Source organism: Amia ocellicauda, chromosome 15, assembly GCF_036373705.1.
Source record: "Amia ocellicauda isolate fAmiCal2 chromosome 15, fAmiCal2.hap1, whole genome shotgun sequence".
In the NCBI taxonomy this organism is placed as follows: Eukaryota; Metazoa; Chordata; class Actinopteri; order Amiiformes; family Amiidae; genus Amia; species Amia ocellicauda.
The window spans coordinates 6840955-6861824 of record NC_089864.1 but is presented as its reverse complement, the minus strand read 5'-3'; the positions used below and the strand labels follow the sequence as shown (position 1 = coordinate 6861824).

The 20870-nt window shown below is 42.4% G+C and overlaps 1 protein-coding gene across 4 annotated transcripts in view; it reads right to left on the bottom strand.

Moving 5' to 3' along the window:
- Positions 1-20870, bottom strand: part of tbc1d22a (TBC1 domain family, member 22a) — a 130897-nt gene that overhangs the window by 57431 nt on the left and 52596 nt on the right. For all 4 annotated transcript variants that reach the window (XM_066723862.1, XM_066723864.1, XM_066723863.1 and 1 more), the window contains one exon: positions 9162-9268. In XM_066723862.1, coding sequence (XP_066579959.1) covers positions 9162-9268 — 107 coding nt within the window. The remainder of the gene's footprint in view (positions 1-9161; positions 9269-20870) is intronic.

Genomic DNA, 20870 nt, shown 5'->3' with positions numbered 1-20870 from the left:
CTGAGTCAAGTGGCAGTTAAGCAGCAGCCAGAGCCGGCGAAGTACAGGGAATTACGAACACTAACAAAGGGGCTCTGTACCCAGTGACATGCAAGATAAACTGTATGAGCATTTTTTGCTCACCTAGAACTACAGACGTTCACTGACAGGCCATCATGTCATGTCACTCTCTCTCTCCTTTATTTATATGTGATTTATTATCCATACATATATGTATACTTACACACACACACGTTTAAAATGAACCAGTTGACAAGTTAAAATCCTGTTCATCAGCCTCACAGATCACAAGCCCCCAAGTGGAGTGAGAGTGACTGACACGCACCCGGCACAGACGCACAGTCCTCCCCTCATTTTATTTTCATATACTGGAGTGCAAACAGGAGGGAGGTCTGGGAACGATGCCAGAAAATAATGGAACAGCATAAAGAATGACTTACGACAGAATCATAAGCAGAGCTACAGAGGTCCATGTCGGTTTTTTTATTTTTTGTCGGGGGGAGGAGGCACCAGGCATCCCCACAAAAGCGCTTCACTTTCACCTGCCTGTCTGGCAGCAGGTGCACGACTTAACACGGAGGTTTCACAGAGAAAAGAGCGGGACTGGGATCTGATCGAGCACGCCATACCAATCCCGGTGAACATCTAGGCTGTGAGCTCAGGAGAGCCCACGCTGAAAAAAGTAATTCAGTACAACACCCTCGGCTTATTTGCATCCCTTCGCTAGTAACAGGGATGGGGAAGCGCGTGCTGCAGATCGATCGGTTTCGCAGAGAGTGGCGTCCTATGGGGGGAATGATTCCTCACACACCTGAATTTGCTCTTCACATACTTATTCTGACCATACGCCACTCACCCACACATAAGACACTTCGGTGGATGTTGAGCATTACAACCTGTCAACACCCGACCGCCGCTAGAGTGTCTCAACACCCTCCTTCGGCATTCGACCAGGTGTGCGTCCGAGCTGTTCTTTTAGAAAAGGCCGCTGACATCGCAAGCAAACGACAGAGGGAAATCAGTGATTGGATACACAAGGAGGGAAACAGACCGACACAACAGTAGCTTTTTTTCTTCACAGAAGTCATTAGCATTTAAAGAATTTCAGGCTCCAGACAGCAGCATCCATGAAGCAGTAGAGGACTAGAGTAGATACCCAGGCGCAGTACCCCCTTTTCTGACTCCTCCAGCAGCCGTGTTGTCATGCCACGTCTCTCCCCTCACTAGCAGGCTCTGTTCAGCACGAGGCCCATTTCAATAACAGCAGAGCAGCCGTGTGAAGCATATTTACAGCCCTCCCAGAGGTTTACATAATTGCATTTACATTATTGAAGATACTCATAAGGAAATGTGGCTCCCCGCATTTAATTACGATGCGAAGGTTGAGCGCAGGTGCTGATAAATAAATTATACAGGTAGCTTCCTGCTTTAAATGGAATTATCCTATTAGTCTGCTGCCCCAGACTCTACACTTCGGTTTTGCTAGGATGCTAATGGTCATGTTTTGACCACATGTGAAGAAAGCAATTACATTCCTTGGCATTTTCTCTTACGTCTTTGCTTATATTTTGCATATAACCAGTTTCTGCCTTAAATGGGTGTAAGTTGGAGGCTTCACCTTCTTTAAAAGGAATACAAATCATGGCTGCATTATTATTTGCAGAGTGAAGTTGCAAGTGTTTATATCGAAAATCGAATATTGTCACTTGTCACCAGTTTTTAGGCCTCCACCGTGCCGCAAACAGTTTTGAATTGGCGCTGTGGTAGACCTGAAGGCGGCTCTGCCACACTCACGGCTGAATTCGAAGAACATGACAACTCTTTTCTCTGTATTGAGTTGTTGAGATCAGTAACCAAACTAAACCGCTCAAGAATGGAGGCGATAAAAGCCCCTAAGCTACAGTAACTAAAACCCTTCTGAATGATGCTCTCAGCTTGTGGAAAAGGGGGCTTAATCACATTGTATCGCATCCCCATCTCCTTCCTTTTCCTTTTCCATTATCAGAAAGGAAACCTACAGGACTGCAATGTCCGACACACAAACAGCCGCAAACGTATCTTTCCAGCATCTGAAAGCCGCCGCCGATGACAACGCGAGAATAATTCTGCAGAAACCCCCCCGCGCCCCCCCCCACACACACACACATTCGTTCTTTTGTTAAGGTTAAATTTCTTGGTAAACAACCTCTTTCGGAGCACTTAACAGTTCCTTGTGTTGATTTAAACAGCTTGATAGCTGGCGCTCCTGAGGGGGGAAGCCGCGAATGAGAGAAGCTGAAAGACAGGCGTCTTGTTCAGCCAGCAGATTGAGAAGATCAGTGGACTGAAACAGAAAAGTACACCTGTCAATAACGGCACAAATACCCGCAGTCAGGCAGAAAAACTCGGCTCTTCTTAGCACACAGTGACAGCATTAGGTTCCCTCTAAGGAACGTGTGATTAAAAATAATTGGCAGCAGTGAGCTCAGCGAGATCGGCTAATATACAGGGTGGCAGGGAGCACGTCTGGAAGCAGGGTAGTTCTTTTAGTGTTCAGAGAAATTCACGAGAGAGAAAAAAAAAAAAAAAAAAAAAAAAAGGCCCCCACAAAGATCTATAGTTTCATAAATCGTTCCGGCACATTTTCGAACCAAAACTTCCGAGACAAACAAACAAATGAATAGATAACTAGACTCAAACGATCATTTGTCACATCTTGCTTGCTTCTTGAGCAGCAGCGGTCTCTCTGTAAACTGTTCATGAACCGCTGATCTGAACTAAAAACTTTTTTTTGGTCCTGGCAAAGTCATCAACATTGTGTTAACCATTACAGCGATCAACACACAAAGACACACACAAAAGGGTTCGAGTTCATCCCTAAATGAAACCAGAGTTATGAAGTTCCATTCCTATTTTTTTTTGTCTTTAGATTAGCTTTCATGTACAATATAACTATTACGACTGATAACACCCGTTACAAATAAATAAATCACACTGTATTTTCTGTTCCATACTCCACAACTGTATCAAAACCAACAGTATTGTGCAACAGCTGGATTTACATACTTAGGATGGAAAAATAAATACATAAGACCTATCCAAGGATATACTTTCCTTAAGAAAGCAGGGAGGATAATTAGAAGAGAAACAGTATGATGCATTATTGTGCCAGAGCCCTTATTAGTATTCTCAGAAAGATTCATAGGCAGAAAGCCAAACGAACGCACATAGTTCATTGCTTTAAACACACTGGAATAGTTCTCCAGATGTAACCTGCCATCGACACACACAGAACTCAAGGACGGTGCCAACTCGTGTCACAGCCGCTGTCACCGGGGAGCGTGGCATTACCAGAGTATAGGCGAGACGGAGCTCAGATCAATTCAAACACAATAATAGATAGATGAATACCCTGCCAGTAAAGTGTTTCAAAAGGCGAGTTACAATAAGTCATTACGTTTTAACCCTGGCATTTATGTCAATAAACCGTTTAATCAGCGAAAGAGTTGTCTGCCAAATCAAATTGTTGAACTGCTTTACTTCATTCAATTTTATTTTATTTCTAAATTAACACGTTTTTTTTCTTTTCTCCTTTTTAAATCACATCTTCATTGAACTGAGAGTTTAATTGAATAGCACAGGCAAGTGTCTACAGGTTCTGAAATCGTAAGTTCCGTGTCACCGAAGTTTGCAGGAATGTGATGTTTTAAGAAATAATTTTGTGTGTCCTTGGACTAGAAGGTTAACATTGATAGTTTATAATTTCCAAAGTGAAAATCACCCTTCGTTAACCAATCGGTGCAGGACTGAGGATCAAAATGAATTGCTTAATTGAGTCTCTCTAATCGTATCCCACAGTGATATCCTATAGGAAGGTTTCAGACAAGCATCATCCATGAGCAAAGCAAAGACACACAGCATGATGGGAAATATCGTCAGGTATGCAAAACCTCTTCCCCTTTCAGGACAACAAAATTCAAAATTGAATAATCACGTTATAACAGATTACCTTTCAGATTTACATCATATTGTGTGACATTAACTGTGAATCAGACTGTCCCACAATTCCTAATTTCTCATCTACAGCATCTGCATGATAAATAAACAAAATTGAATTTTTACAATTAGTGCTAGTAAAATAAACATAATTTTGCATACTAAACTAGGGTAACCCTCTCTCTATCAAATCTGTTTTATTATTTGTGTTTGCATTCTTTTTAAACCAATCTCAGCAGCATTTCTCCTCCACACACACACCAGGAACACAGGCTAGCTCCTTCGCCCGGCTCTTTCAACACGAGGAAAGAGTGTTTCTATTATCGTGACCTTGGCACAAGCTAATTATGTTCAGGACACAAGGGAAAGAGCATTTCCCCCCTAATGATTTATAAACAATTTTAACAGCGTTGAACTCTATTATGACCTTAATTAGTTTGTGATCCTTCAGCAAACCACCCAGCCTCCTGAGCCACAAACTGCATAACATAAGCGGGTGCAGCAGGAGAACTGTTAATCTTGCCGAGGCGGTTTAAGGCCCAGCTTCAAACACACAAGCGACCCTATTACTCAAGCCTCAGAGAAGGAAGTTACCTGCACTATCAATGCTCACTAACTCCTACATTCATTATGAGGATGATTATTATTACTTTTAACGTCTTTCATCAAGAAGAAAATAAATAATCATCACGACTGCAACCACATCAATTGCAAGTCGTATGCAATCTGTATTTACAATATAGACTTTAACATGTATGCGACTTATTTTTGTCTATGTCTTCTAATCCCTTTTTCTGACTATCCTGTAACTCGGCTACGTTATTAACAGTTTAAATGAGGAAGTATGGCGATGACGTTTGCCATCAGTCTCTGATCTGCAGACACACTCTCTCTCGTCCATCTATCGTTAATGACGGTTTGTCTCATGCACAGAGAGATGGGGCGGAAATCCATTCTTTATGACTTTAAAGTACTACCCTTTATGATTGAAAGGCTAATCTCTATTTTCTTTATTTCAATTTTTACAGCCCACTACCAAAGGATAAACTAAAATGGCTCTTGTCAATCAAGCGTAACTTGTATGTGTCTTGAGAAAATCTATCCTGTCTTTTTGGGGAATTCAAATGTATTGCAGAGCTTTTAAACATACTGACTACTATATAGATCTCTTGAATCTGGTCAGCTTCCAATACCTGTGCTGTGGGGGGATGCGTTTTGGACGAGACCTTGATGGGTTGGAGGCTCACGGTCAAGGTGGCCAGGCAACACATCAAGAATGAATGCCTGTACCCGTCACTGGAATAACGGCCGAGCTACGCGGGGCGGGACAGCCTCCCAGCCGAGCCCGAGGCTGCAAAGAACAAAGCGCTCTGGCCAAAAAAAGCGCTGGAAAACAGCTGGTGTCAGCGGGGCCCGAGAGGGCAGGGGGCTGAGGAGGTCGGCAGGAGACTCAGTCCCAGCAGAGGCCAGAGCAGAAGACAACGGGAGAGGGTGTCTGCGGCCAAACCCCCCCGGCCACGGCACGCACAACAGGGCCGTTCTCAGTGTCCTTCCCCGACGCCGGTGGGCTCTGACAATGTCACATGACACACAATAGCTCCACAGCTGGCGAGCCGCTGGGAGGCCGCAGAGACCATACAGCTGGGCTTTAGACTGTGTTTCACACCTGCCTCGGGAAGCCTGCTTTTATTTTTAATCAGGCTCAAATGGAAGGTAAATTCCTTCATCTGGTTGTTCTCATTATTTTATAGAGGTATTGGCTTTTCTTCCACACAAAAGTCAATCTATTCTGAAGCACAATACCTTAAAAAACCCATGCCTTAATTAGCTGAGCTCAAAACAGTGTTCATTTTATACAATTGAATGTCAAATGGAAGCAAAAAAAAAAAAAAGGCCTCAAGGCCATCAGCTGCCACTAACACAAAAACAAACTAATCATCCTCCATAATACAGTCTTTCACGGCCTTTCTATAACCCAAGACTGCACTTAAATCAGTGAATCCCAGCACCCAAACACTTAGCGCTGCGAATGGAGCCACATCAGCACCAGTTACAGTTCAATCCCCCGTGTTCAGACACACGGTGAGAGTAACTGCCCTTCGGTGTGCATTACTGCCCCCTCCCTCACTGAAGATCGGCACACGATGACTTCAGCCAAACGTGTGCAAAATATGTGCAGGTTGAACATGACAGATTGCAGTTGCTGACATTTGACATTAAAAAAGTGTCAAAGTTACTAAAAAAAAAAATCCACAAAAATGCCCAATTACACATGATATCAGACACTCTGCTACACCTGTAAGGTTTTATTGTGTGATATTGACTGGATTGGACTTCTAAATGACACTTTTAAACAAAGAAGGGTGACGGTACTTAACTGGATGGTGTAGTTTTGTTTTTTTAGGGGATAAAAAGAGACTTGTATGTTGTTTGCCACCTTAATGAGATTCAATTATCCTAATGGTTGACAGAATAGGTATTATCTTTATTTTGCTTTGCTCGACTGACTTTGCTCATCAAATCCCGCTAATCACACAACGCATTCATTCCAGCGATTCAAGAGGTTCAACTCAAACGACACCGTGTCACTCATCTTACTGAACAGCTGTTATCTAAACAAAGAGAACAGGTCTTTTTCTTTCCCCCGCCCGTTTACTCTCACTCGGGGGAACAGCGCCTGAAAACCGGGTTTCCTTCTGATCGAGCTTGAGCCGACAGACTAAACAGATGGCGCCGTACCTGTGCGGCGTCGGATCAGACAGATCACTTCAAACGCATTTCGTCCCGATACACAAAACACGAGGTATTAACAAGCGGCACAATTATCTACACACACTTATTTTTATTGATGTTTTCCGCAAAAGGTCAGCCAGAAAATAAGACGACAGGATGCATCCTTGTAACGCACGCACCACTCCAGTGCGTTTAATGGCGGTCTCGCCCATTTGCAGATGATAGCATTAAATCAGGCCTCTTGCCATCACGCCGAGATGCTTTGGCATACAGATAACAAATGGCACCTCCATTGCAGAGACTCCCCACAGGTTGCAGTCAGCGGAGAAGGTCTCTGAACTGACTATTCACATTACAAACAAATGGCTCCTGTGATTTAAAATGCACACGCGGCCCACAGGTTGATGCTCTTAAGAGGAGACCTTTCACCTCCAACAAAGTATTCACAGTTTAATAGCAAGAAAAAGCCAGAGAAAAGCTGAAGCACCAACTAATCTATGCCAGCAGATTTTACAATTTGAGTTGAGCTCCTGTTCACTTGGTGACTGGCTCCCCATCTCGATACAACAGGAAGCAACAGGCTGAGTGTGTGAGAGAGAGAGAGAGAGACAGAGGGACACAGAGAGAGACAGGCCTATTGTTTCCTGAGCCCCAGACTCTGTGCCACTATATAGATGTATAAATGATGTATAAATAACTTGCTCATAGCTACTGCTCGGCCTTTATTCTGTGAATAATCCTCATCTTATTTTCCACTTTTCAATTCCTGCACGACTTCATTCAATTCTCCTCTCGTTTTGTCAAGGTAATAGTTACAACTGTAGAGCATTCAGATCAACATTTCTACAAACCCTTAATGTTATTCGCCATTAATTAGTTTTAGTGGTTCTGCTAACCCTGTCATGCTGTAAAATGTATATTAATGTTCGAAAACAACATGCAAGTCATCTTCCATAAAGATGTCTGTTCAATGACTTAATAATAATACAGAAATTACATAAATGGAGGGAAATGACCAGCGGACTGCTGTTATAAGAAAGAACAATGTAAAAGAAATTGCTAGGTGTACACTCCTACAGTTTAATATCTATGACTGGGTTTAATTTAGATGCATTACTGAACATAAGACATTATGATAGTTGGAAGTATATGAATAACTAATTTTAGAGACTGAGGGAACTGAACCTTTTCACCCTGGAACAGAGGAGACTATGTGGGGACTTGATCCAAGTCTTCAAAATCATGAAAGGCATCGACCACATCAAACCAGAGGAGCTTTTCCAGATCAGCAGGGACACACACACCCGGGGACACAAATGGAAATTGGGCTTCAAGGCATTCAAGACAGAAAACAGGAGACACTTCTTCACACAGAGAGGCGTCACAATCTGAACAAACTCCCCAGCGATGTGGCTGAAGAGACAATTTGGGATCATTCAAAAACAGACTGGATAGGATCCTTGATCACTCAGTTATTAATGGACATCAAATGAGCACAATGGATCGATTGGCCTCCTCTCATTTGTACACTTTCTTATGTTCTTATGAAAATGAATGCACGTGCAGAGTAAAGTGTAACTCTTTCTATGGTGGTACAGGTTAAAATTAATTTTGTGTGTCCTGGTGGTGGGTCATATGTAACTGAGGTGTGATTGATGTGGTAGGCGTACCATACCTGGTGCCCAAACAACATCCTTATTGTTTTTGTTTAAAAATACGCCGCCACAAAAGGTTCTTCAGCTTGAAGAGCATTTTAAATCAGCTGGCAGTAGTTAGTAGCAAAACCCCTGGAGGATAAACTGAAATTCAACAGAGGGTGCAATGCTGACCACTCCTGTCACAATGCACTGCTGTAACGCACACTACACCCCAGCATGTCCTCTGGTTCTCCAGTATGGCCAGGCAGTGTGCGCTTGTTCAAGTCTTCTGTGACATTTCGTGATTTTCATCCGTTTTCTCCCAAACAAAACAAATCTCCTGCGCACGTGGGGGAATTCTCCGGGCTGTAGGACAGGAGCGTTTTAAACATAACAGCGTGTTGCTTTACCAGAGCTCACCACCTACCTTGCAATATTGTCTACGGGGCCCCCAGGGTATTATACATCACGGACACCAAAAACACCACTTTTGCTTTTATAGCCTTCAATCAATTAAAAGATAGAGAGTGGAAAAGGGAGAGAAAAAAAACGGCGTACAGCTTGTAGCGACCCAGAGTGAATGCTCACAACGGTGCCTCATGGGTACAGAACCCATGTTTCATTTGGAAGAAAGTGAGCATATTTATCATAGCCTTTATTCCCGGATACGGAGTGGTGGCAGATTTCCGCTACGGGGACCAGATAACTCTCTATTTCTGCACATGCACATTCTTTTCCTGATGTCCCAGAGGTGGTTCAAAGCCATGAAATTAATCAGTTATCCCCAATGGTTGGAGACAGGAGGAATCAATTTACCTGAATGCCATCAAGCAACTTGCTCATGCACCAGAAACTGTCAGCTTCGATGTTCCGCAGCACTTCTTCGGGCAGACTGGAAACATCAAAATTTTCCACCTCTTCCTCTGTGAGGGAGAGACAGAGAGAGGGAGACAAATCAATGAGCTGTGTGAAATAAATTAAACGAGGCTAAAGGAGTAATTGACTAAATGGAAGGTGGGGGGTGGAGAAAAAAAACAACAGCGCAGCCCTATCGTCGGTAGACTTTAAACAGTTTAACTATAATTAAATAAAGCCATACAGACGTCCTATCTTTGCAGCAGTGCTTGTTTAAATGCTTTTCTCTCGCCACAAAGCTTTATACAATCCGAGACTTTGTATTGCTTTCATTTTCACCTTTCCGGCACCTTCAAAACACACACGGCATTTAATAGTATAACTACGTGGGAAAAAAAAAACAAATATGAAAAGGGGTTTTTAAGTGTTTTTGCTTGTCGATCAAGTTTAGTTTTCACAGTGTAACGCACTTCAAACTCAACTCCCCAACTTATTGGAAAGCATTTCTTTTGAGGCACAAATGAACCGTGGCTGCAGATAATCTCGCTCTTATCGGGGCGAAACAGCGGAGGCAAAATTAAACTTCTAATCCGTTTTAAGCTCGCGTGTACCTTGTCGCCATCGTATTTCTCCTTCAGGTTCAAAGCCTTCGTTTACCTCTGTGCCTCTCACGATCTCTACTCCTCGACTACGCATTTCAAAATGTATTATTTTAAAAGCAACACGCGCAGCCCAAGTTAATTAATACCGACACCTGCACAAAAGTGATAAACCAAATTTAAAAATAAATAATCTCTCCGCCCCCGGTTATGAACACTATATTTATCCAGATCCATAGCATGCATTACAGGTATCTCTTTACACAAGTCTTGTCACTATTGTTTGTTTGTTTCCTTGCTTGTTTTGGGAGGGATACGTTTGCAAGGGGTATTAAAAACACATCACGGAATGTGGTCAATAATTATGCATTTTCTGACTAATTTCTTTATTTTCTTTTAAATCAGACCTTTCATATGTTATACACTGGCTGTGGAAGGCCTGCCCCCCCCTCCGAACGTGTCTCCTTGGTAACATAAGCAGAAATCTCACACAAAGATTTATGGCTGGAAATTTCAGTGGTATTGTAAGAGGTATTTAGGGAGCCTAAACAGAAAGCCCAGCTCAGCAGTTATGAGGATGAGATGCTTGGCTTGCTAATTATCACTGATCTGTTTCTTTTTTTTTTTCTTCTGATGAATGGTTATCAGCAAAGAGGTGAGGTTAAGCTCTTTTCAAGAGAATATGCAAAACTGTTGAGGATATAAAAATGCCCTGGAGACAATGATGATTTATTCAATAGGTCACAATATATTGCGGCTTTCGAAGAAGTAACCCTTTCGCCGGGATTAACCCTTTGCTTTCGATCCACTAACTGCTTACAGTTGTGTTGGTTTGGTTTCCTCATTTAGGTCTAAAGCCGGACTATCTTTCAGAGTGGGGGGATAACAGAAAACTGGAGAGTCTGCTGTTGAGATGAATGAGATTAATCCAATCCCTCCTAAATTGACATCTCTCATCTCTCTCTTTTCTCCCATTGATCGCAGATAGCATGTGCTATGTAAGTCTCAAAGGCCAAAAAGAACAGAAAAGCTTGTGGCAGATCATTATTTAAGGCTGAAACAACAGCACCACCACACAATTACACTGGTTCTCAGACCCTAATAAGAGGAGGCGAGCTGAAGAGTCAATTCTGACACACTTGGCCGTGTTTCTTCCTAAAAACGCCGAAATATTCAACCTTGTCAGCCTTTGTTGTTTGTGTCACGTTGTTATCACTGTAACACAATGAATGGGGGGGGAAGTGGATGTCTCTCTCACACTGGTGTCAGGGACCTTGCTGTATTTGTCCCTGGGATGTGCTATTAATGTCTTCTGTCAGCGAAGGGCTGGCAGAGCTGGGAGTGTCCCCAGGCGGACGACGCAATGAACATTTTATTTTAAAACGCAGCTGAGAGGAGCTCTTGAGGGGACCCACGATTTAAAAATAAATGAATAAATAAAGCAGGAGTGCCTCTGTCTTCCCAGTCTAACTCCACAGCACCCTCTGCGGAGCGCTTGACGCTGCTGTCCGGGTCCCCAGACACACACGGGCCCCGGTGTGGCGTCTCTGTGTCACACACAGGGCGAGTCTCTTTCTATCCAACGCACAGCAGCGCACACATCTGCTGAAACTGACTCACTTTAATGGTAAACTATTATTCCACACAGGACCAGGTGGCTGTGGCTAACTGATATATTTACAAAAAGTGTAGTCATATTACACACACGGAGCTACAGCACAAGGTCACTTTCTTTATTTATTTTTTCCTCGACTGTACATTACACGTCGCATCACAAAGGACAGCCAAAACTGACACGCTAAGCAGGTCACCCACAAGGACAGCACAGAGACAAACTTGTTAAAATGATATACTTCATCGGCTTGGTGAAATGAAATGGGAAAGGTTGATGGGCGCAGCAGGCACAGTGTGTTTGTGTTAATACCCGCGACAACAATGACAAAAGAAAAGCAGTGGTTAATTCCCAATCATAATGTCTCTCAGCACTGTGCCTCATTTCCGCATGTTTCCCACGGAGAATGTCATCAAACCATCCACCGACACATAAAGGGAAGCAGAAGCGTCGGCTGCGAGGGACAGAAGGTGACACGCTGATCGGAGAGGCTCCCGCTACACTCACAGCGCCACTAGCTGCTGGTTTTTCCCATCCCAGGGTAATACTGCAGCCCTTCTCTGGGTACAAATCAGCCGTTCCCTGAGGCGGGGCGTCTAACGAGACACCCAGACCGCTGCGTCGGGCGCAGAGTAAACGGGGACCGGCATAAATTAGCCGACACTGACTGTACACAGGTCACAGCAACAATAAGTATAATTCCTAATCAGGACTCTTAGTTCAGAAATGCCCTCATAACAAATACAGTTATGGATGTGAGGGGATGCTGCCGCCACAGGTTTTCACACAGCGCTGTATTTTATTGCACATGTTGAAGCGTCTCCAATGCAGCTGGAGGACAATGGAGGGTTTTAGGTTAATGAATAGCAGGGCTAGAATTAACGGCAATTCCAAAGAAATCCAAGTTTAAAAGCATTTGGAATTCAGATTCGTACTTTCCGTACTGTATAATCTGGGTTCAAAGGCTAGTCCCTTCTTATTGTGTAATTATATTCAATCACACGTTAAATCAGTTAATCTCATCTCGGCTGTAAGCCTACTATTCTGGAGGGGAAAAAAACGGTCTTAGAAATACAAAAACGATATGAAAATTGTTTTGGTCTGTTTAGATTGTTACAGTCTGACAAACGTGTGAAGTTTGCATTGATACACGCACAAAAGCAATTGAAATTAGCACTATAAATGTAGTGTTTAAGGTATATTATTATTTCTTAGCCAGGGTGAATGGTTTTATTTAATTAAAAATGTCAAAGAAAGCATGAAATACTGAGCTTGTGTGTGTAACCAAGAGAAAGAAACTAAATAAATCATTAGTTAAATATATGAAGTCAGTTTTTATTTAAATATTTTCCCCAGCAATGTCATCCTGTAAGACTAACTACACTAACTCCAGATTTAAATGGTTTATCTACCTACTTCGGCTTAATAAATATCCATCTGAATCTCTAAATAAATCATCAAAACCAGAGAGAATAGATGAAACGGCCTTGCTGGCTACTGCGTACCTGCGATTGAGTCTGGAGGCAGTAATTACAGCTGAGAAGTGGGGTACAAGCGATGTAAATATCTTAATTTCCAGCTCTGAGATAATGAATGCACGCACAGCAGGGCAGGGAAAATCAGGTGTGCGCAAAGAGCGTCAAGTGTAGGTGTGAGAAGGCACACGGCACGCATTTTTGACACATTCGGCGTGTCATTTATTTCACTTCCGAGAAATAAATTAACTACGAACTAAAAGTTATTAAAGCAGCGGAGTCTTGCAGTGCAATCGTTCGCTCTCAAGGACAAATATCTAGATGTATAGAAACACTTGTGTGATGCAAGGCCTATGCAGGTACACACTTATGACTCTATAGATAGATCTGAATAACACAAAAACAGTCTCAAAGGCCTGATAAAACAAATGTATAAACAGAAACTGTCTATGCTTGAGATAATATCAGAGACAAGGCTTCAGAGCTCAAAATAAATACCCAAGGACAATATGCATGCCTGTATGCATTTAAACTTTTAAAAACTCTTACAAACACAAGCACTTTAGATAAAATGGGCACCGAGTCAATTGAATTCATGAGAAAATAGAATTAAGGCACTTTTCTTTCGCTTGCGTTTTATTCAATTACTCAGCGGTGTATGTACAGCAGGGTCGCTTAAAAGTAAATGACGAATAATCACAAATGACGGGCATGGGAGCCGCAACATGTTTTTCACATGTAATGGGTGTTATTTTTATACTAATAATGTGATTGTTATTCAGGGTGGCTAAAACCGAATACCTTTGTAATTAGTAAATGGATGTGATGCTTCTGGAGTCATAGATTATTCATGATGAAAAATTAGCACAGAGCGTAACATCCGTTTGTGTACAAAGAGGAGGAAAAAAAATCTTCTGAAGATGAAAAATACCCTCCAGGGAAATCATGCTTTTGTATATAAGACACTAATTTAACATACTATTTCTCCAGTGTTATATTAAACATGATTCATTTGTGTTTCATTAGCATGCTTGGGGCGCCACTTGATTTGATTGTCTGCTGGAAGTTCAAAAACTAAACTAATAGAAGGTGTCAGATAGATTTGAACCAGGGACCTGCCCCGACTTGTGCGATACGAGCTGCTTCAATTCCACGTCTGGCTCACCATTGGAGACCATTAAACTGCTTCAGCGTCAGTACGGAAGAAACCAAGGATATACTACACTGAGAAAGGACTACAGAAGCAAGTGGAGTGATATGAGTGGTAGAAAACTGCCAAGATCGAACCCAAGGACTGGTTTTGTGTAAAAGGAGGCTGCTGTTGTGTGTTGTGGTATACTGCTGGAAATTGGCCATCAGCCACTGGGGGAATAGGCCCTACATCGTTATTGCAGTCTCATGAGCTTTAATGCCATTATTAATTATATTTACTTTAGTTTTACAGCATTATTGTGAAAGCTGCATAAAATAATCTATGAACCAACATTATTTAATTTGTAGTTTAAAAAAACAATACCTTTTTATTAAGGCAAATACAAAAAGTAAATCCAGAAACACAAACACCCAGAGAGAGACAGACACCCAGAGAGACACACACACACCCAGATAGACTCACAGATGACACACAGGGAAAGAGACAAGACACACCCAGAGAGACACCCAGAGAGAGACACACACAAAGACACCCAGAGAGAGACACACACAAAGACATCCAGAGAGAGACACACACAAAGACATCCAGAGAGAGAGAGAGAGACACATACACACACACAAAGACACCCAGAGAGAGAGACACACAAAGACACCCAGAGAGAGAGAGACACACACAAAGACACCCAGAGAGAGACACACACAAAGACACCCAGAGAGAGAGAGAGAGAGACACACACACAAAGACACCCAGAAAGAGACACACAAAGACACCCAGAGAGAGAGACACACACACACAAAGACACCCAGAGAGAGAGACACACACACAGACACCCAGAAAGAGACACACAAAGACACCCAGAGAGAGAGAGAGAGACACACACACACACACACAAAGACACCCAGAAAGAGACACACAAAGACACCCAGAGAGAGAGAGACACACACACACAAAGACACCCAGAGAGAGAGACACACACACAGACACCCAGAAAGAGACACACAAAGACACCCAGAGAGAGAGAGAGAGAGAGAGACACACACACACACACAAAGACACCCAGAGAGAGACACACACAAAGACACCCAGAGAGAGACACACACAAAGACATCCAGAGAGAGAGAGAGAGAGAGACACACACACACAAAGACACCCAGAAAGAGACACACAAAGACACCCAGAGAGAGAGAGACACACACACAAAGACACCCAGAGAGAGAGACACACACACAGACACCCAGAAAAAGACACACAAAGACACCCAGAGAGAGAGAGAGAGACACACACAAAGACACCCAGAGAGAGAGACACACACACAGACACCCAGAAAGAGACACACAAAGACACCCAGAGAGAGAGAGAGACACACACACAAAGACACCCAGAGAGAGAGAGAGACACACACACACAGACACCCAGAGAGAGAGACACACACAGACACCCAGAGAGAGACACACACAAAGACACCAAGAGAGAGAGAGAGACACACACACAAAGACACCCAGAGAGAGAGAGAGACACACACACACAGACACCCAGAGAGAGAGACACACAAAGACACCCAGAGAGAGACACACACAAAGACACCAAGAGAGAGAGAGAGACACACACACAAAGACACCCAGAGAGAGAGACACACACACACACACACACCTAGAGAGAGAGACACACAAAGACACCCAGAGAGAGACACACACAAAGACACCAAGAGAGAGAGAGAGACACACACACAAAGACACCCAGAGAGAGAGACACACACACAAAGACACCCAGAGAGAGAGACACACACACAAAGACACCCAGAGAGACACACACACACAAAGACACCCAGAGAGACACACACACACACAAAGACACCCAGGGAGAGAGAGACACACAGACACCCAGAGAGAGACAAAAACACCCAGAGATGCACACAGAGACACCTATACAGTTGTTTTTCTGAAATTAATTTGCTTCGAAAGTCAGTGTGCAGTTCTGTACTATTTTAATGTTGTCTTCTGCAAAGCACACCGGTCTGTGCCATCATCCTCACAGAAATAGCCCTCGCTGTGTCCTGCACAGTAAACACTGTTTCAGAGCAGAATATTTACCAACCCTTTAACAGAGTGGAGAAGACTAGCAAATCAGTCCTCTGCACCGCATCCAGTCGGCGGCTCGTCCGTTAAGACTTCCGAGCTACGGCTCGAGATTAAACTAAACCTAGCGCTGCCGGCTGGTATACCGACGGGCGCGGAAGACTTACAGAGTCTGTCATTATCCGGAGTCAAGTCCTTCCGCCCTTATGTTACCCAAAGGCTAAAGTAAAAGTGCCGGAGATAAAGAGGTAAGACCAGGCATTGCCTCCGACTCTCGACTCACAATACTTTCCAGAACCTATTTTTATCCCGTTCACTTGCTTGCTTAGATGTAACCATGGCAATGTCAGTGCGGACAGTGTTATGCGACGATATGTACCGTAGTGAAACTGTCCCTAAAGCACTCAAGGGCTCTTTTATGCTTCTTACTCTTTAAGAATCCATTGACCGCTTTCACTTGGCATAGGTTAGGCAGATTTTAAGTTTTTTTTTTTGTTAAGAAGGAACCGCTGGCATAGAAATGGATTAAGATGTGTCCAAAAACATTGGAAATTGGTCTGGGTGATTTTAATCATTCTCACAAAGCCAGTGTCGCATTTATGAAGACCAAGATATTCACGCAGTGTAGGGTTGTTTTTAGCGATCATTTTGATGGATTTAGAGGCAGTTCAGAAGAGAGCAACCAGACTTATTCCAGGTCTGAAGGGAATGTCCTACTGAGAGACTGAGGAACTGAACCTTTTCACCCTGGAACAGAAGAGACTACGTGGGGACTTGATTCAAGTCTTCAAAATCATGAAAGGCATCGACCACATCAAACCAGAGGAGCTTTTCCAGATCAGCAGGGACACACACACCCGGGGACACAAATGGAAATTGGGCTTCAAGGCATTCAAGACAGAAAACAGGAGACACTTCTTCACACAGAGAGGCGTCACAATCTGAACAAACTCCCCAGCGATGTGGCTGAAGAGACAATTTGGGAACATTCAAAAACAGACTGGATAGGATCCTTGGATCACTTAGTTATTAATGGACACCAAACGAGCACAATGGGGCAAATGGCCTCCTCCCATTTATCAATTTTTTATGTTCTAAATAAGTGATGAAGTCATCCTCAGCCAAAAGACAACCAAGTCTGCTGTCCGAATGTCGTACTGGTCTTTGCCCATCCTGTAACACGCACTCAACACTCTCCTTCACTCACACCGCACCAGTGCAGCCTTGTCAACCATACGCTAATTTAAGGGAAACGCATCAAAGGCTTTGGGGGGAAAAATAAATGCGATGCAGCGTAAAAAAAAACAAATACACCAGTACAGAAGAGGAGCATTTGAGCACAACAGCTACTGATCTGCGGGCACGAGTCTCTGGCTAAGCCAACTGCTGTGCTTGAGGAGGTTAGTTTGAGGTCATTCAGGGCAAATACAGCAGCCAAGGGGGCAGCATCGCTGTCAGCAGGTAGAAGAGACGGGGCACTACATCACTTCCAATTACACACGACAATGGGCAAAGGTCGGGTTTTAATACTTTACAGCACAGTGTGGTGTGTGTAAGTGTGATATAGTGGATTTCATACTTCACTGACCATACATGAAGCTTTACATCCATGCAAGAACAAAAGGCACTTTCTTTTTCATTTTACTAAAACACATGGGTAAAGATGATCTATTTTATTAGTGTTAGTATTGGGATTGTCAACTGCATTTCTGATTTGCACATACAAGAAATTGCAGGATACATAATTTGGGAGCACCGTCAAATTATCCAATGAAAATAAGCAAAAACTCCATCTGTACTGTGCTTATCGAAGACAGAAATGCATTTTATTATGAAGTTTATCATGAAATCTGTACAGTTATTTACATCTGCTCTCATCTTCCCGTCTCCCATTGATATTGTATGTATTGAGAGCAGCTGAACTGTGCAATCACATGGAAATCACACACAGCACCAAGGCCTTTAGATAATACACACACTTTATACTGAGAGGGTAACTGTATTACAAAAGGAAAGCTGAGTGCATTGATTCTCAAGGTGTAAAAGCACTGCACGGTGAGGCAAGCATTTGTAAATGGTCTCAGAGCTAATTCGTGACCTTGCTCAGAAACGCAAAGTGAACTCTTAATTGGCACGATAGTCAGTTCTCCCCTCGTCACACCTAAGGTTTATTTTTATTTGGGTAACACTTGCCTGGTGTTGCCCTACCACATTGCAATCGGTGCCCCCTGGGGTAAATCTCATCCCAGCTGCGGCCCTTGCTTTCAATTTCAACGCAGGGCAGCCTGGGTAACTGAGTTATTGACGGGACCGATCGCTGCTGGCAAACATTGTTTTGGTTTGTTTGTTTGTTTGCGAGTTTGTTTTTATTCAGCAAAGTGGTGTGTGACCACAGGGTCAAACGAGGGCCGGCGCAGAGGCAGCGGACACAGCCCCTGCCACGAGAAAATGGCTGTGTGTGAACAAGGTCTTCCTGGCACATGAGCAGGTTGTGAGGACTGGTACAGAATTAGAAGTGCCCTTGACCCTCGGGGTGGCGGGGGAGACGTGAGGGAATAAGGACATGCTAAAAGACAATTCCCACATCTTCCAGGGCTTTCGTGGAGCGCTTAAATCACAGCGAGGGAAGGGGGTCTAAATCAGCATATCAGATCAGTGCAAACACCAATGCATAGACTTATTTTACATTGTCATCTAGCCGTTTTGTTTCCTAGAATGATAGAAAGGGAAGGTTTTTCATTTACACAGATATATTTGAATCTAAAGGTAAAAGAAGAGCAGAAAACAGATATTATTCATCCTAATTGAGCTGGCAACAAACCTAAACACATCATCAGGAATGCAGCATATTTACTTGTCCAAACATGAGGATATGCTTCAACCGCATCATTTGTACTGAAACACTGTGTGCCACCTAATAAATTATAGACAGGGTAATAATGTACTATCCCTGAGTCAAATAATTCATTGCCAATGCAATATCCATCCTATAATTTCTCTGTTATAGAAGGCAGTTGTGTGGTCTGCATGTTCTCAATAATTCCACACAAATTCAGGCAAAAAGCACATTGCGCGTAACTCTTTCTCCCCCTACTTGTCAGCAATATTTTGTTTTGAAAATGGATGAATAATTATTAATGTGTGTATATATATATATATATATATATATATGTCTGTATGTGTATTTCGTATTAGTAAAATGCTATGTATATACATATAGGATGTATGTATAGGATTTTTAAGTGTATTCGTTTTTAAAGCACAGAATACTTTACTAGGCGTGAGGGAAAAGGCAAAAGATTCATCAAGTAAGGACTAATACAAACGCATTCACAGCCGCTGTTTGTGGGATATAATTATGTAAATAAGACAGCGATAAGAAACCTTATCTTCTGGCATGCAAAGAACATTTTCATTCCCTCCCTAAATGAAGTGATTTGATAAGCTTTCAGTGTGATGCAGAAACCACTGACTTGTAAACCGTAATTTTGGAGGAAGGGGATTCTTGATAACCTACGCTGTGTAATATTACTCTGAGAGGAAACTAAAAAAAAAAAAAAAAAGACATTTTAAACGTTAGTTGGAGTTTACAGGCAGTGGTGAGATGACTTGGGAAAACAAAACAGCACTAAATAATATGATAGGAGAGTAACTTTAAAGATGTAGGATTGGGATTGTAAAGAGTGACACAGATCATGGATTGTAAGAATATTTGTCTACATTCTACATTCCGTTCTCCTCTGTATTGTCACAACACTTCAAAATGCACCGCACCACCCTGCTGAGACTGATGGCAGGTAATGTTTGCCATTATGCCACATTATGACGTTAAAAAGTATACAAAAAATAATAAAAGCTTTTATCCGTTTAGACGTGAACACAAATGGCTGGTTTAAAAGAGTTGTGTTAGTGTACAATATACTCACAATATACTCCAAAACCCAATACATATTCTCACTGCTTATTATGTTGAGTAGTCACTGTGCTGGAAAATGGCAAATAATTCTCAGCACAGATATTATCATGTTATACACTTCTGATTATAAATAAATGTATTTTAAACCTAACTATCAGTTCCTAAAACCTATAAATGCACTATGATCAGGAGGTAAACAACATGCATTGTGTGCTTACAGGGTATTTGATAAAATCCTGTGTCTCCTTCGATTCGAAACATCAGATCCTGTTTCAAATGTGATGTTGTGAGCTAATATATGCTTAGTAATTGCACAGGTGTGTGGCAAAGCTTTTAAATGATTATGGCATGTTTCAATTAATGTAATTGCAGCTCAGGTAACGAATCCTATGAACTATGAACTTTCTTTTAACAGTAAGCTAATGTCGTTATGATCAGTTTTATTTGCACATCATATCGCAGAACATGTGGACGATATCGAATATCTATCTCTGTATATATACACACACAACATAAAAGCCAATATAAATAATGCAGGTGTGTATTCATTCAGCATGCGTGCAACACAGGGATTTCAGACAGCGATACATTTTACTCCATTACTCTGCCTGGGATCTCCTAAATTCTTTATAGAAGTATCTTTTATATCCTCTGTGGCAAAGGGGCTGGATTGTTATATTGCTTCCAGTCTGAGACGATCATAAGTCTTTCACAAGTGCGGATTGGAAATAAGTCTCATAAACATCAAGTGAAAGACGATGCCTCGAAATTAAAAGCCATTATAGAAAAAAGGGAAGAAGAGCAAGTATTCAGTGCATGAAATATGAGGATAACATCAGT